Source organism: Condylura cristata, unplaced genomic scaffold (assembly GCF_000260355.1).
Source record: "Condylura cristata isolate star-nosed mole 26May11 unplaced genomic scaffold, ConCri1.0 scaffold00002, whole genome shotgun sequence".
Taxonomy (NCBI): Eukaryota; Metazoa; Chordata; class Mammalia; order Eulipotyphla; family Talpidae; genus Condylura; species Condylura cristata.
The window spans coordinates 4,038,133-4,056,206 of NW_004567103.1; the positions used below are offsets into that span (position 1 = coordinate 4,038,133).

Here is an 18,074-nt window from a genome sequence, read left to right on the forward strand (position 1 = left end):
ACAAACTGCTCGATTTCCACAGGTGGGATGTGGCAGTTTTTGTGAAAGCACCTGGGACAGGTGTCACAGCACGGCACCCCTCCCCCCCACACCTGTGCTCCGGGCACATGCCTGAGTGGAAGAGAAAACAGTGCCCAAGGCCAGTAAGAGCACAGCTCACAGCCGGCAGCTGCAGGGGCCGCCCCCCAGGGGGGCAGCCAGGACCCCGGGATGGGGCAGGGAGGGAGATTTCAGGAGAGGGCATCCTGGTTGGTGGTGAATTGTGGCTGGGTGAATTCTGGCCGGAGGACCTGTGTCAGGCCTGGAGCTTCAGAGAGGAAAGCTGCCCCATGCAACCAGAGGTCCCATCCCAGGAAGGCTAGCGACGAGACAGTTCCTAGGGATCTGAGTAATTGCATGAACCTTGCAGATCAAACCAGATCCTGCAAGAAGGAACTAAGTTTATGTGTCCGTATCACCAAAATTAAACTGACTCATGGAAGGGCGATAGACTGAAAATTAAACAGGATGGAATAAATTTGTTAGTGTGCACAGTAGTAGGAAGTCACACAAATCAGCAGCCACTCTGCACCGTGCTCGACTGGAGTTAGCTGGCCGCAAGCCGCATCCCTTTCCCGAAGCTGAGGACCGGCCCCTCGCCTTTGCTTTTCTCCTCCCAGGGAGGCTCCGTTCCTGTGTCCTGGTTCTGCAGAGAGCGCCACCACCAGTCATATGAAGCCCTTTCCGTGACCATTTTAAATTGCAGCGAAATCTGTACCGACGGCATTTTAACCGTCTGCAAGCGCACGGTTCAGTGGCGTTGAGGACACGAGGCTGTGCGACCATCACCGCCATCTATTTCCAAAACGTCTTTGTCTCCCAACACGAGCTCTGTCTGTGCCATTAAACAGTAACTCCCCACTGCCTTTCCCTTTGGCCCCTGGTTATCCACAGTTTATTTTCTGATTGTCGGTTTCTGTGAATTTGCCTGTTGCAGGCACTTCATGGAAGCAGAATCATGTCTGTCCCTTGTCTGGCTTATTTCACTTAGCAGGATTTATTTATTTATTTTTTTTTTTTAAAGATTTTATTTTATTTGTGCATACAGAGCTGGGGTACAGGCCAAAGGCTCAGGGGCAGCGAGAGGCTTCACCAGAGACAGAGCGGGGAACAGAACAGGCAGATCAACGAAGTACACTGCTGAGGGGAGCAGCGGGCGGGTCAGGAGAGGTCTGCCGCACCATGTGGATCACCTCCGGGGCAGGCGGGGATCGAACTCAAGAGGAAGCGGCTTTAGATTCTCAGTGCTGTGCTTTAACCCGCTGCACCACCAGGGAGGGCCTAGCAGGATTTATTTTTAAGGACTTATTTTTATTTATTTATGCGGACAAGAAAGGGGGTATAGGCCAGAGGTGGTGGGGGGTGGGTTGAGAAGATTACGCAGAGACAGAGTGGGGAGCAGAATAGGCAGATGGACTGAGATCCACTGCTGAGGGGAACAGCAAGGAGACAAGAGAGGACTGCTGTGCCCTGGGGGTCACCTCTCTGGCCGGGGATCAAACTGATGTCACAGTGGCTGGTGACAACTTCAAAGTGCTGAGACTGGTTCCTGTGCAGCCAGGGAGGCCCCTTAGCAGAATGTTTTTTAAGGCCCAATCACACAGTGGCAGATATTAAAATCTTTGTTCCTTTTTATGGCTGCATAATGTTCCTCTGTATGTATACACACATTTTATTTAGTCACCTATTGATGGAAGCTTGGCTTGTTTCCACTTCTTGAGTAGTTGTGAATAATGCCCATAAAACACTGATGTACAAATATCCGTTAAATCCCTGCTTTCTTTGGGTTGAGACCTAGAAGTGAAATTGCTAGTTCATGTGGTAGTTGTAGATTTAGCTTTCTGAGGAGCTGCCGAGATGTTTCCCACAATGGTTGCCTCACTTTATATTTACCCAATAACGCAGGATGATTCCGACCTGTACATCCTCAGCAGTCCGCCAGCCCCAATCTCTGTCTGCCTCTCTCTCCTGTCCCCTAAGCCTACAGTAGGGATGAAGCGGCATCTTGAGTTTTTGATGTCCATTTCCATAATGACTAACAATGTTGGCCATCTTTCCATGCTTGTGGTCATTTGCCTGGCCCTCGGCCCATTTTTGACTTGAGCCTTTTTTGTTGTTGAGCTTCAGAAGTTCTTTACCTGACAGAATATGGATCCCCTTATCAAATGTATGACGTGCAACTATCTTCTCCCTATCCTTACTCACTTTCTTTATATTTTGATGCACAAAGTTTCTTAAGTACTTTTCCTTTTGTTGCTTGTGTTTTTGATGTCATGTCTTGAAATCACTACCAAATCCAGTGTCAGGAAACCTTGCCACAGTGTTTACAGCAGAAGTTTCCCAATTGGGCTACGGCCATGCCTGGGCTCCACCTTAACACAGCCAAAAAACCTCAGACCTCATCAGAACTGACCCGCGAGAGGCTGCTGGAAGCCAAGGAGGTGTGTGGAGTGACCAGGGCCTTGAGCAGCAATTCTGGCTCCATGGCCCTGCATTCTAGAAGGATCCCAGGGCCCCTGCCAAGACTTAGATCACATCAGCTGCTCTTTAGTCTTGCCTGTGTGGTGTCTTGGACATTTGGGGTCTCCAGGATGCAGGATGTTCCCCCCAGAGCGAGAATTGTCAGAGGTCTGAGTGCGCCCGCGGGAAATGCTGTCACAGGCTGCGCTGAACTGAACACTGAAGATGCTGAGCGCACGCCTGGGCCTCATGAAGCAGCTCGGCGCAAAGGTTACAGCCAGTACTGAGGGGTGAGACGGGGTGACGCTTTGCCAGCTGGCCTCAGCAGTCAAATACAGTGAGAAAAAGATCACTTCAAATAACAAAAAAATTAGCAACTACCTGAGAGTAAAAAAGAAATGAGCATGTCCTAGAAGCGGAGGAGGAAAGAAGAGACAGTTTCCTTCAGAACCAAACAAAACAGTCAAATAACCAGAAACCCAAGATATGGTTCTTCCTAGAAAGATTCTTTGTTTCCTATTAGGTTTCACTCCAAGTTATTCCTTAAGAGCACTGAGAAGACCTTCAAAAATTTATTTGGATGAATATTTTATTTGTATGCACATGTATGAATAGAACAGCTGATGAAGAGCCACCCAGAGTTTGTGCAGACACAGGCAGAGGGTGGAGGGGCCGGCAGGTCGGGTGTGGCTGCTGGAGGTTCTGGGGTGGGTTGTGCTGAAAAAACTGGGCTCCAAATGCTTCCCGCCTATTTCCTGATGGCAAAAATGTTCTGGAAATAGTCTTCAAAGTTGTTCTCCAGAGTGAGGAAATCCTTTCCCTGAAAATTTCAAGCAGGGACAGAAGTGGTCACAGAGATGGCACAGAGCTGGGCTCCCTGGTTTGGGTAACCCCACTTTCGCCACAGTAACAGTAACCAAGTTCCCTGCAGCTCCATCATTTCTCTGGACAGGCATAACTGTCCACAGAAATCCAGTGATTGGCGTCCTCTTAAAGCTTCCATCTATTTCACTTTTTGACCCAGCACATGTTTCTTGTAACAACATAGTAACGCAGAAATGGCCAGAGCAGATTCACGGCTGTCTTCCTATTTCCTTTCCCCCCCTTGAGGTGATAATCCACATTGACTTACTGATACAGCACTAGGAAACTCAGATGTAAAGATATCCAGGATGTGGGAATTTGAGAAATCCCACTGAAACAAAACACTAACTACTTGTTTTTTGGTTTACTTTCTAAAACTGGGAAGTGCATTTACTATAAAGTTTTTCTCAAGGTGCTATTTCCACCTCAATTTTAGAAAATGAATTTGAAATCTTCAGAACGTGCTGGAGGACGGGAGGTACCGTTGCCCTGGACACGCTCCCCGCTTTCCCGTGGGCGGGCTGCTCTCAGCTCCTGTCTGCAGGTGAGTCCCTGTCTGCAGGTGAGTCCCTGCTGAGGCTGTGCCTGCCATGTCCACGTAGAGGCGTGGCCTCTGCTGTTCCCTCCTCCCCAGAGGGTGGGGCTTTTAGAAACCCCCAGAATGGTTACTTGGGTGGGTCTGCCCCGGGCTGACGGAGTTGTGACATTTCCCTGGTATAAGAAGATGACGGGCAAACTGAAAGGAAAATGGAAGCAGAGCACTGCTCACCCTGTGGTTCTGGAAGATGAGGCGCATGTCCTGCACAAATGTCTCCACATGCGAGTACACATTTTTGCAAAGCCTTTTCTTGATTCTGGCCAACCACATGAACTTTCTGTTGTCTTGAGTTGACTCTTTACTCTGTTGAGAAAAGAGCCAAGGGAGGACAATGGCAGGTTTCAGGGAGCCTTCCCCGCCCCCCACTCCTGTGGACTGAGTGTGTCGCTGCCCCCCACTCACACGTGAAAGCCCTGCCCTGTGGTGGTCTTAGGAGGTGGGAGATCATTAGGTCACGAGGGTGGGGTGCTCAGGACTGGAATTAGCGCCCTTACAGAAGGCACCCAGCGTGCTCCCTCTCTTTCCACCCTGGGAGGAGTAAAATGTGCACAGTCTGTAACCTCGCGAGGCTCCCCTGACTCCAGGGCATGCCAGCTGGTGCCTTCTGTCCCCAGCAGTGAGAAATACCTGTGGGTGTTGCCCCCCCCCCGCCCCCATCTGTGGTACCTCGCCGTGACGGCTGCCTCAGCTGCCTCGGCCACCCAGGCCGAGGCCAATGGCGATTTGCACTCTGTGAAGTCGCCACAAACCTGCGAGATACCAAGTCCATGCTTGGATGCTGTTACTTACATAGAAGGGGGTTGGGGTAAAAACCAAGCTTTTTGAACAGGCAAAGACCTTCACGAGGAGGAACTGACATTTCTGCAAAAGAGAGAGGAGGTTTTAGGTGACAAACTGCCGGGAGAGAAGGAGCTCCCAGCGCCCAGCCAGCGCGCACAGTCCCCAGGCCTGGTGCTGAGTGTGAGTCTGAGGTGCGTGAGCGTCTCTGGGCCTGTGACCCAGCACGCGGAGCCAGGGGTCAGCCTCGGGCACCCTCCCCGCCCGCCCCTGGGCATCTCGCCTCGTGCAAACAGCAAGGAGGCGGCTCCAGGGTCACAGCCAGACTCACCAGCTTGTCCACACCCTCCATTGGCCTCTTCAGGACCTCGGATTCCTCATGACATTGTTCACACTCTGGGGCACTGTTCTGCATCGCCGTCATCTGGCAGAAGATGCAACTCCACGGGTCCCTGGGAAGTCAGGGCAGACGTGAGCGAGGCTGGGCTCGGGGGCCTGCTGCTCCCACAGTGCTGTGGCTTCTGTTCAAAATGGCCGAGGTTGTCCTGCCCCCTACGCCCCCTCGGAGCCTCTGAATGAAAGGCCGCTGGGGCGCAGTTGCCACCGACCCCGCGCCCCCCACGCTGATCGTGTGGCAGGACCGACAGGCTGTTGAGGGGCCGCAGGGGGTCTGAGCGCTCTCTGATCCCAGGACTCAGGGCTCATCAGCACCCCTGTGAACCTGATAATGCGCCCGAGGGAGGGATAGAAATTAGGGCCTTAAGTGCTGGAGTTCTGGGTCTTCTGAGCCATGAGACTGTAGCAAAAACCAGGAAACCGACCCTTGTTTCCCGGCACTGAGGGCAGCCTGGTGCACGTGACAGGCTTCCTTCTCTCTGCCATTACTGAATTTCGCCTAGAATCTGAGCTGCAGACCCGTCCTGGGAAGATGTGCACCACTGCCGATTTCTCCCGCTGCCCCTAGACTCGGCCCCTCCTAGGCCCTGAGCGGGGGCTCTAGACACGGCGGATGATGATCCACCTTGCAGATGTCAATTAGCCGGTTGCCTTGGCCACCATGGTGCCAGCTCGCGGGGTCCATGATAAAGTGTCCATGGCGATGGGGTGAAGACTGCCTAAGGCTCAAGGCAAAAAAGGGGTCCATCTCCGGCCTCTGCAGATTTCTTACCTGTAGGGGGTGCAGATGGCCGAGCCCTGAGATGGCCTCGTTCCCTGGGGAGTGCTGGGAGCGGGCCGAGGACACTTGCTCTCCCCATCATGGAGGGGGTGCTCTGTCCTCCTGGGGGCACAGTGCTGATGAGCTCACCGTCTGCGCTCCCCAGCCGATAGCACGCCTTGTCAACCTCCACGCTGTCTGCGTGCCTACACCTCTGCCCGAGGGCACAGCAGAGGAAATGCAGCCGCGGGCCCACCCCTCAGAATTCAGGGCCTCTCATGGCCCCCGCGGGCTGCGGGACGCCTTCGGAAGGCTGGCCACTGCCCCAGCTCCCCAAGTCTGCGACGTCCAGCGGGTCCCACATGCTACACTTGCAGCTGCCTCTACCGAAGCACGTGGGTCAGGACCCACGCCGGGAGCTGTGACGTCTCTTTCTACTGCACCTGGCATTACTGGTAGAGATTTCGCGGCATGACACTGCTCCTGCCACCCCGAGGAACAGTCCTGGACCTGTTTCCGGATCCTGCTGCTTAAGCTCCCTGCTCTGTCCACACGCGACACAGGACGGAGGCCGACACTTGTGCGGCGGAGCGTGAGGGTGGGAGCGTTGTACCACAAGAAGCAGCTAAGAGTCTCACCAACCTGTTTGGGTCTATTTGCTGGATGTGGCACCTCCTGTGAAAGGACTTTGGGCAGGTGTCACAGCAGAAGAGGTCTCCGGGCCCATGGCACACCTCACATATGTCTGAGTTTTCAGGCTAGAAGGGGAGATAAAGTAGACACGGCAGGATCAGTGAGCCGCGCCGACGGGCTGCGACTCCAGGCACACGGCCTGGCTTGTAGCCAAGCGCCCGGGCGCCCGTGCCAGTGAGATTCCCCGTAGAATGTTAAGGAGCGACACTGAGCAGAGATTTCAGGTTTGGGCAGAGTTTGACCGAGGTTTTCTCTATGAAGACAGATTTGATGTGGGACATGAATTAAAGATGATTTGAGAAATGGATTATCCTACTGACCAAACTGGACTTGGAATCTGGTGTCTTATTTAATTCTCTTCTCTGCATGAGATAATGAACACACTGAAGTGTGATTCGCTGAGAATTCTGAAAAGACAAGATACTATTCTGAGATGTTCCTGTGGCCCATTTTCTTGAGCATAAACCTCCCAAGCTGAAGAGCTGGGGAGGACCCCGGGGTTATGGAATTGTGTCTGGAGGGCTGTGTATGCCCTGGGTCAGGAAGATCAGGGCCGGAGGGGCGGGCAGGCATCAGGGAGGGTAGCACTGTGGCCCTGGCAGCGGGGGGCGGTGCCCCGACACCTTGGCATGTAAGGTGTGGCGGCGCATCTCTGCACGGCCAGGAGCTTGCTCAAGCGCCGAGGTGAAGGCTTTCTGCGCCCCTGCAGGAGCGAGTGTTTGTCCTCTACAACGGTTGTGTGGGGCACACACACCCGGCCGATACTTGACTGATACCAATGGATACGCGATTGCAGAATCTCAGTCTCCATCTTAAGCCTCGCAGCAGATCTAATCTCCTTTAGCGCAGTTGAACTTTGGTTCGTGTTCGTGTCTACGTAGCGCCAAGTCTCATTTTTAGAAGCGCCAGTCTGCAGTGGCCCCGAGCTCAGGCCCTGCGTTAAAACACCCCAAGGAGCACTAGAAAATCTGGATGCGCAGGTGGCCCCTCAGAGCAGCAGCACAGAGCTGGGGGTGGGGAGGGGGAGGGAGGACTGCCCAGTGCGGCCATCCGGTCAGGTGGGGATCCGAGGCCGAGCAACGGCGGGCTCCCCATGTCCTGGCTGGCACAGCTCTCTTGTTACCTTCATGGAGGACAGGACCGTGTGAGAAATAGCTCTCCACGTGCACCTTCCTCATCCAAAGAGTTATACACGGGCCTCCCTGGTGGCGCAGGGGTTAAAGGCTCAGTGCTATCATGCTCTCGCCAGACATTGCGGCATGAGTTCGAGCCCTGCCAGGGAGTGACCCACATGGCGGCAGACCCCTCCTGGCCCTCCCGCTGCTCCCCTCAGCAGTGGATTTTGTCGATCTGCCTGTTCTGCTCCCCACTCTGTCCCTGGTGAATCCTCTCACCCTCCTGCACCTCTGACCTGTACCCCAGTTCCTGTATGCAAAATGGAGGGGTGGATCTTAAAAAAAAGAAGAAGAAGAAACTACTGAAAAAAAAACAAAAAACAAAAACTTCTCAAGCAATTATCTTGCAAAACGGCTCTGAGCAGCCAGACCAGCACCAGGACAGCCTTTCAAGCTAAAGGACAGCTAATTCCATGAATGCTGTCACTAATTTTAGGCATCAACTGTACCCCCAGTTCTTTATTCATAAGTAAATAAATCTTTAAAAGATTAAAAATAGAAAAATAAAAAGATCCATAGACCCTGGAGATCAAAGTGTTTCCAGGCCTCAAGGGACCCCTGAAGTCCGGGACTCCTGGAGATCTCGCCTGTGTTGGAAGTTTGGGGCAGCCCCCGCAGGGCGCCCCATGGGGAGAGACGTCTCCTGGAGTTGTGCAAAAAGTGACTAATATTCCCCTTGTTGCAGGGAGAGGATGCAAAGTGTGACGCAGCCTAGGAGAGGGACATCCCTGGTTTGGCGGCACGTGGGGCGGGAAGAGGACGGCCCGAGGACCAGACGGCCCCCCGGTGCCAGGCAGCCGCGTACAATGCCCTGGGGTTGCCTCGGTGGGGGTTCCAGCCCCTGAAGGCCCTGGCGACTGGACACGGGTTCTGCAAAGCCCCGCTGGCCGGCACACGTGTCTCTGCAGGATCGCGACAGACAGGGCCCGCCCCAGACGCGCCGGCTTGACCCGTGGCTGTCCGCTGGCTGACGTGCGACGCCATCACCCTCGCCGGCACCTGGGGGCGATGCCTGCGGTCCCTTTCCTGCCGCCTCCCTTAAAGCGCGGCCTGCTCCGGCCGCGTGTCCCCCTGACCTCCTCAGCTCCGGTGGCCGCTGGCACAGCAGCCTCCACTCTAGGGACCACCCTGGTCTACAACTCTCCCCATGCACCCGTGTCCGGGGGAGGTGAGGAAAAGGGGGGTCTCCACTGGACACACGGAAAGGCGCTTTCACAGCGACACCCTGAACCATCCACCTGGCGAGGGGACGTGTCTGCCGTCCCCTGCTCATCTCTGCGAATGTACTGAGGGAGCCAGGGGGCGCGTCAAAGACAGCGAGGGGAAAGGCTGGGCGGTCCTGGGGTTCCGGGTGGGGGTTCGTACTTACGCAGGGGTCAGCTGGGGGATGATCATCCGAACTCTGTGTTTTCCACTGAAAAGAGAGAAAGATTGAGTGACAATATTGAATGGGAGCTTGAATTAACCACTTACTAAAGTGATGTTTGTTAAAAGACTCAAGTCACGGTCCACTCAGTATTTCCGCTCTTTATGGCCTATGTATCGACCAGGAGAATTCAAAGCCCAGGTAGCACCGCGTGGCCAGTGTGATTCCTTCTCTGGCTTTCAGACCCGAGATACGCAGGAGTCTTCTCAACAGAGAGAATTGGAGAAAATGTCCTCGGGAGGCATTTGGGCATTTTCTCTCCACCAGAGGGTCACATCCCACCAGAGGGGCTGCAGTGAGGGTCTGTCTCGTAACAGACCCCGTGCACAGAGCCCCGAGTTTTGACATCCATGCAGGGGAAACAACCCATGGCCTTCTATGGCTCCCCTGGGGTGGAGCCCCAAAGATGAGCTGCATCCCGGGCCCCCAGTGTTATGATTCTTCCAGAAAGCTGCCCTCATCCCCCTTCCATCCAAATCCCAAGATGTCAGCTGGCTGACTATTCAGAGGTAACTGAAAAAGACCTACTAGACTTACTTTGCTTTTGCTTACACAGGAGGGCCACCTGGCCGCCTCTCCTACCAGGATAGAGGCATCTGGGCTGACCGCTCAGTCAGGACCGAGAGGTGATAAAGCAGCGTGGCCCATGGGACAGTGACCCTAGGAGTGGCCATGTCACTGCCCACCTCTCTGCACGTCCCAGAGGCCCTTCCCCACCCCACCCGACCCCCCGCCCACGAACAGTTCTTCTATGTTACACAGTGAAGTTGAAACAGTACTTAAGGCCAGGGGTATTATTTCAATCTTCTTTAATGGCCGTTGAGGATAAGACCCTGAGGGACTCAGGCCTGTATAAGCCCACTGAGGAAGTCCCTGCTTCGTGCCTCTTCTGAATAAGCACAGAACATAAAGACTGATGATTATATGTTTAATAAACAAGTATTGTTTCGCTTAGGGAAAGAGATTATTCCCTCTCTCTTAAGCAAATATTACCAAACAATAAACAGTTGTTCCAGAGGAGTATAACTGATTATTTTAGAGCATGCAGCTGTCACTGGCCCTCGTCAGGAACAGGAAGCTATTGTGGCTCCCAGGGCGACAATGAAGGTTCTAGAGACCAAAGGTTCCATCAGCGCAAGATCTTCTGGGGGGCACAGCGGCCCCAGGGATGGTAATAAACCTGGGACCTCTCACTCTGGGGGGGCTGTTCCTCCTCAATGGAGACTTGACATGTCTCTCTGCAGACTCATGAACAGGCAGAGGCAACAGCAGCTTGTTGTAAATAATATTGTGTCTGTGACTCCAGGTAGAAACTGTTGGAAGGAAGCTGACAGTACACGTGGTCATCTAGACTGAGGAAGTGTTTATACCTGTACAACGGTCCCCGAGCTAGTTGTTAACATACTCATTGACAAGGGAAACAAGCGTTTCCCTCTGGGTGAGGCTGGGGGTGAAACGTCCCAGAACTGATAATTCAGACATCCAGCACATCAGGTCACGTAGAGGCTGGGCCTCAGAGATAAAGAGAGACAACCCAGCTCGGTGAGTGGAACCCAAGCTGGGGGGAAAGACTGCCCGGGGTGGACACACAGAGCCGGGAGGTGGACAAGAGGAACTGGCAACTGGGGCAGCTGCTTCCAGAGCCCCCTGCGGGCCCCGCCCCCACAGCATAGGCCTGGAGGCTTGTTTCCACCATTGGTCACTAAAGCCAGGTCAGCAAGTTCACAAAGCCCCAGAGGTAAAAGGGGAAAAAAAGAACCAGTTGGACTGAATAAAAGACAAGCCCAACCCTGGGAAGCTACAACACCTTTAACACTCCCCCAGCCCTGAGGGAGGACGGGCAGCCTGTACAGCTGGAAGGCTTGCGGCCTTTCTAGTGCTCCCTAAATCCCCCACACCCTGCATCCACCCCTCCCCACCCCCAACACCACTGTGGCCCGAAAAAAAAACCGGTGGATAGACTCACTCAACCACAGGCCCAACCCTGGCAAACTGCAACAATTTTAACACTCCCCAATCCTTCACCGGCACATTCTAGCATAGAGAGGCCCTAGGAAGTGCTTCAGATGGGAGACTTGCCACGGGTCTACCCACAAAACCTGCAGTAAAGCCCTGGAGTTAAAGAGACAACCCAGCTCTGTGAGTGGAACCCACGAGGTGGGGAAAAACTGCTCAGGAGTGACGGCTTGGAGTGGGCACAAAGAACCCTGGAGGCGCTGAGGGAGGACGGGCAGCCTGCACAGCTGGGAGGCGTGCCCCCTTCTGGCGCTCCCAGATGCACCCCTGCATCCCTCGCCCCCACAGCAGAATCTTGGACTCAAGGTGTTACTGGATAACAGTGGCCGGAAGACTTGTGAGCTGGTAAGGCACTGCCTTGCAAGGCCCACAGTGCTCAGTGACTGGCTCGACCAGAGGCCCAGCTGTGACACTTCTAACACGCCACACCCCACGGCTGCACCCCAGCATAGAGGGAACCCAGGACATCACACGGTTACAAAGAGCAACAGGCACCTTCCAGAGACAAGGACTCGGCGTGTTACTGGAAGGAGCTGAACACCACAAGAGAACCCTGACTGTCACGGGCAGAGACGACAGACACAATTCCACACAGTGGGGGCTGGAAAAACAGGAGATATTGAAACAAAACAAGGCTCAGAACACCCTCCACAACTGAAGTGTCTGGAAGCCCCTCTGCCATCCCAGAAAGAACAGCCAGAAGAATGCTGGTCAATAATAGCAACACTGTGTCTCAGCGAATAGAAAGTATTAGAAAATACACGACAGGGAAAAGAAGACAAACAAATGCCCAAGCAAGTCCATAGGGAAAATTTCACCACAGAAAGATCAGTCACCAGAAAGCACCAAAGAAGTAGAAGAACTGCTCAGTCTACCGGATAGAGAATTCAGAATCCTCATCATAAACAAACAAAAAAAAAAGATGAGAAGGAAAAAAAATGATATGAGGCAAGCCATCAAGGAATTGAAGAAAGGAAAGAGAAGAAATGCAGGAGATGAAAAGGCCACTAGAGGAGATAAAGAATGCCGGGGAGGCTGGGCCTCTAATTCCTGTTGCCAGGGGAAGTGCTACTGGCCAACGATGACTGAGCTGAGAAGTCTGTGAATGGCTCGAATGCCTGTTTCTATCTGCTGTGTTTAAGAACTGCATTTCTTCCCACACCTTTCTTCCTCAAATGCTCATCCACGTCTAGTGTGAAATTAGTAAAGGAACATCCACTGAAACGGAAGTTGGGAAGGCCTGTAAAGGGGCCTCGCATAACCTACTTGACGTTGTGCAGGCTTCATTCTAGCATGCCCCAAAAGGGAAGAAGCAAACCCTTAACTTCCAAACAGGGAGGAGTCACTTGAGTACCCCAAAGGGTACTGCACAGCAATACCTTCACCCATAAAAAGTACTGTAGCAGGCCCTCCCTGGTGGCACAACAGTTAAAGCACAGCACTATCAAGCTATCTGCAGCCACTGCAACAGGATTTCCATCCCCAGCCAGGGAGGTGACCCACATGGCACGCAGACCTCTCCTGACCCACCTACTGCTCCCATCACCAGTGTATTTCAGTCTGCCTGAGCAGTCCCCACTCTGTTTATGGTGAATCCTCTCATCCACCACACCTCTGGCCTGTACTCCAGTTCTTGCATCCATCCATAAATAAATCTTTAAAAAAAAAAGTGCTTGTGCCCATTCACTGAGAAGCTACCACACCCTCCTCCATCCCCTGCATCCCCCACTAACAGCAGGGTGCCCAGATTTGAGTCTCTGGATTTGCTTATGGTTCATTATAAGCAATTATATAGTGTATTTTCCAAATTGCAGCTCATCTGTTTTTCTCAAATATACCCATTTTCTTGGTAAAATAACTGACTTAGATCAAAACCAGTTTTGGAATAGCTACCAACTTGTCCTGATCTACACTGCTCCTTTCATGCTTGTCTGTCTTCTCCATAATTTTGCTCACAAAAGGAGAAATCACTCTCACGGAGAGAAGGGAGGTCTGTACAACATCTGTGGTGGTGCCAAAGGTGAGGGGCACCCAGCAAATAATGCTTTAGGGCAACCCTCCTGTACAGTAAGTCCATCTCCCAAAAGTTTTCTCAACAGCACCATCCTCAAGAAGGGGAGATAATTCCCCCTTGAAAAATAGCTGTGTGTGCAAAGATATACAAAGAACTGATGAAACTCAACAAAAATAAACAACCCCATCAAAAAATGGGCAGAAGAGCTAAAAAGACACTTCTCCAAAGAGGAAATGCAGATGGCCAACAAGCATATGAAAAAATGTTCAACATCACTTGTAATGAGGGAGATGCAAATTAAAATCACAATGAGATACCACCTCACCCCAGTGAGAATGGCACATCTTTAAACAACTAGTCACAACACATGTTGGCGAGGATGTGGAGAAAAAGGAACTCTCCTGCACTGCTGGTGGGAATGCAAACTAGTACAACCACTATGGAAAACTGTCGGGAGGTTCCTCAAGCTGCTAAACATGGAGCTTCCCTATGGCCCAGCTATCCCACGCCTAGGTATCTAACAAAAGACACAAAAACACTGATTGAAAAAGATACTTGTACCCCCATGTTTATTGCTGCTTTATTTACAATTGGAAAAACATGGAAGCAGCCCAAATGCCCAAAAGTAGATGACTGGATTAGAAAGATGTGGTACATATATACAATGGAATATTACTGAGCAACCAAAAAAGAGAAACACATGTCTTTTGCAGCAACTTGGATGGAGCTGGAAAAGATCATGCTGAGTGAGATAAGCCAGAAAGAGAAAGAAAAATACCGGGTGGTTTCACTCATAGCAGGAGTATAATGGACCAGGCGAGAAAATAACAAAAATAATGAACAACCATATACCAGAGACATTTTGCGGGGGTGGAGTGGGGAATGGGATCAAAAAACAGGGGTGAGGGAAGAGAAGTGCACTGGACTATGGTGATGGCACACGGGTGACTCGGTGATGGGAAACCCACGGGGATTACAATTGAGATGGGGAAAAAATGTACAAAATGACGTAAACAAACTATTATATTTTAAAAAACTCGTTAAAAAATAAAATAAATAAATAAATAAAAAGGAGCTGGCTTTTGTTTGCCACTCACATGGAACAATGTGGCACCAGTGCCCCTGCCTGGCCGTCTGGCGACGGAGAGCAAACTTTTGTGCTACCTGATTTAAATCAAGGTAGGAAATCATGTGACTGGTAGAAATAAAAATCAAACCTGCGAGCTAAAGATGACCCTGTCACCATGCAGGCAATATTTTTCTGTATTCTGTACACAAACACGCTCGCTTTCCCAGCTTGGACACTCTTACTACTTTTGCATCAATCACTAAAATTCATCCCTGAGTTTTACATGGATGACTCTTCATCATCTGTATCTCAAATGGTTTCCCATCCAAAGAGGGCCTTGCCTAGACACACGGCTGTTCTTAGTAGCTATTTGAAAGGCACATGGGAATGAAAAAAAAAAAACAACAAAAAAACCCAAACAGGTAGTATAGATGAAGCTTAATTTTACTTACCTACTTGGGAGGCCATGAAATAACACACTGAACATGTCAGATCAGTTATATGAGAAGAACTTATAGAAAGTTATATAATAATCACCTTTCTTTTCCTGTTATAGTTTCTCGGAGGCTTATGTAGAATTCCTTCCTGAAAGATAAAAGATCCAAGTACACGCTAGCCTGTGCGTCTGGCTTTTCTAACCTCTCAGTATTTCTACCTGAATGCCCCCTGTCAATTCAAACCAAAAGTTGAGAAACCAGCGCGCTCTCTCTCACTTGTAATCGTGGAATTCAATCAACTGAAGCTGACATCTGTAGAGTCTCTTTTCTCTTGTGCTTCCCCCCAAGATTAAGAGGCCTTTCTTCACGATGTCTCGGACACATCATACCTCCTTGGCATTTCCACCAGCCACCCCAGCGAGCGTGTGTAAGGAAGCTCCCTCAGTTCCAAAACTACTCGATATCAGGCACTCGATCAGCCATGAGCACACAGAGATAGCCGACTGCAGAGGGCTTTAAGAGGAAAAGAAAGTGCATGGGAGGATAGTCAACAGCATAGAAAGAGTCTTCATAGTGGACTCTGGAAGCCTGGGAGAGGGTGACCAGGGCCAGGTCAGTCAGGGAATACTCAGAAAGAGCTGACAATCGGTACGAGTACTGTAGGCTGAACACGGGCATCAAGGCCCCTGGGGCTCCAAGATAGTGTCTATGTTGAGTTTAAACTCATCAAACCTGTGAGCTGGCCCTCACATAGGTGGACCACACACGGTCTGTCTGCCTTGACCTGGGCTGTGCTTCTGGCTTCATGTCAGCCTTTCCTTGGTGTGACTTCTCCCCATGTTGTAACAGGGGAGTCCTGAACAAAAGGGGAGATTCCAGTTCTCTGCCCCACCCAGGGAGGAGAAGCTGGGGAGGAGACTGGAGAAGGAAGGAGCAGGATGGAGGCCAGGAGACCTGAGGGAGGCACAGAGAACAGAGAGACATGTGAAGAAGCAGCTCGTTTCTTGGCCCCGGACTGGTTGAAACAGACGTGGGTAAGACCCGCGGGGAGGTGACTGTGGCAGCATTTATCTTGACTTTGATTTTGCTCTTTGCCTCCCAGACTTGTCTGGCCATTTCTGTCTCTTTTCCATGGGTCCCGGCCAGACGGTGTTTTAGTCTTGCGGGGGCTTTCAGGCCTGGCTCTGGGCCAGTCCCTTTTGGGTGGACTTTTACCCATGAGAGGATGGGTCGCTTTGGGTATTTGATTTAGAAACTATATTCTTTGTCTCTTCTGTACTGGTCACTAATTATATTAAAGTTCTTTTCCATTAAGATTTTATATGTTTTATCCTCATGTGGCAGATGGCAGAACCCATTTACAGTGGGCAGGTTTGGGGGTCTGGAGGGCCCTTCTACCCTGTAACAATATGTGTGGCTGTGGACTCTTCTTTCAGTGCATGGAGCTGTCTATGTCGTCAGAATGAACTCTCCCTCGGGCCCTCCCTGGTGGCGCAAAGGGTTAAAGCACAGCACTATGAAGCTGTCCACAGCCACTGAGGCCTGAGTTCGATCCCTGGCCAGGGAGTGACCCCCAGGGCACAGCAGAGCTCTCCTGACCCACCTGCTGCTCCCCTCAGCAGTGTATTTCAGTAGATCTGCCTATTCTGTCTCCCTCTCTGACTCTGGAGAATCCTCTCACCCCCTATACCTCTGGCATGCACCCAGTTCTTGTACGCATAAATAAATAAATCTTTTTAAAAGAATGAACTCTCCCTCCTTCACCCCTGCATGTACCTGATGGAGCCCTGTTTACCACATGGGTGTGCTGCACTGCACTGAGGCTATGAATGTGGACACGTTTCTCCTAGCTGTCAGGACCAACTCGGGGCCTGAACAATAACTCAACAAATATGCAGTAAGCAGGTGGTGACCTATCCCTTGGCATCAAGCAAGGACAGTCACTGCCTGTCACCATCATACCTCCATCAGCCTTTGCAGGGTCTTCCCGCCACAGCGCACACTCATCTTCCAGTTCTTTGACCTGGCGTAGCCTCCTCTGATTTCAAATGCCCTGGGGGTGAACCACCTCCCGTCCTCAGTCTTTATGCTCGGCACCCAGGACCCTGCAAGATGAAGGCCAATGGGTCTTGAGCGCTCTTTGTTCTCACAATGCAGAAGGTGGTCTTCACCCCAGTGGAGCTGGACACACCCGTCTGAGCTCGAGATCAACATGTGGGAGAGTGACCAATTTCAGAATCCTCAAACCCAGCCTTTAAGCGCCTTCAAAGGAGATTTCCTGCTTTCTGCGCACATTTATTTGAACTTTGTTAATAGAAATCCAGTATTACCATCAAAATCAACCTTTGAAACGTTTCCCAATCACTACAAAGGAAAAGGAAGTGAATCTGAAGAGTGGGAGGCTTCCAATTTGGTATTGAGTTCTGGGGCTGGAGAACAGGCCCTAGAACCAGCCGTTAACCGCCGTGACAGTGTGCAGCAGAAGCTCAGACTGGGCAGAGATGGCAGATGGGGGCGGGGTGGGGCTTGCTGCTCAGAATGGCATCGCATCAATAACCATCACATGACTCATTTAATGACTCTATTGAACAGAAACTTCCCCACCCATGAATCCTGTTATCTAGAACATTTCAGCTGTGTGTAAAAGACAGTTTTGTGGCATACATCATTAGTCATTAGAGAAATGCAAGCCAAATACACAGTAAGATATTATTTCACACCCACTAGGCAGAGCGTATTAAAAAAAAGATAATAGTAAGAGTTGGCACGGAAGTAGAGAAATTGGAGCCCTCGAATGTTGCTGATGGGCCTATAAGCTAGTATAGCCACTGTGGAAAACATTTTGGTGTTTCCTTAAGGACTTAGAGAATTATGACATTTTCTGTTTCACCCTGGTGATATACCCAAAAGAAAATAATGTTTATACATAAGCTTTCACACTGATGTTCAAAACAGCATTATTCAAAAATAGTTAAAAGAATGGAAGCAACCCAAGCTGAGAAGTGGTCTACTCATACCATGAATACTGTGTTATTTGAATTAAAAGGGACAAAGCACAGCAGCTCAGGTGTGACCTTGGAATACATGCCTCTGTTATTGGTGCTTTTATTTATAAAAGAGATTTGTATTAGAGATTTCTTTTATGTAAAATGTCTAGAACAGGTGGATTCATAGGGTAGAAGTCAGATCTGACTGCTTTGTGTTGGGGGGGGGGTTAGGTGGAGGGTCTTTTCAAATAAACTTGGGCTTCCTTGGGGAATACATGCCTCTGTTATTGGTGCTTTTATTTATAAAAGAGATTTGTATTAGAGATTTCTTTTATGTAAAATGTCTAGAACAGGTGGATTCAT

General features: G+C 51.0%; 1 protein-coding gene across 1 annotated transcript in view; it reads right to left on the reverse strand.

Moving 5' to 3' along the window:
* Positions 1-18,074, reverse strand: part of LOC101631470 (nuclear body protein SP140-like protein) — a 45,545-nt gene that overhangs the window by 8,094 nt on the left and 19,377 nt on the right. Inside the window, exons 13-20 of the mRNA XM_012725203.1 lie at positions 16,687-16,829; positions 14,825-14,872; positions 9,132-9,176; positions 6,537-6,652; positions 5,070-5,190; positions 4,751-4,822; positions 4,133-4,264; positions 3,251-3,319 (exon numbers count right to left, since the gene is read on the reverse strand). Coding sequence (XP_012580657.1) covers positions 3,251-3,319; positions 4,133-4,264; positions 4,751-4,822; positions 5,070-5,190; positions 6,537-6,652; positions 9,132-9,176; positions 14,825-14,872; positions 16,687-16,829 — 746 coding nt within the window. The remainder of the gene's footprint in view (positions 1-3,250; positions 3,320-4,132; positions 4,265-4,750; positions 4,823-5,069; positions 5,191-6,536; positions 6,653-9,131; positions 9,177-14,824; positions 14,873-16,686; positions 16,830-18,074) is intronic.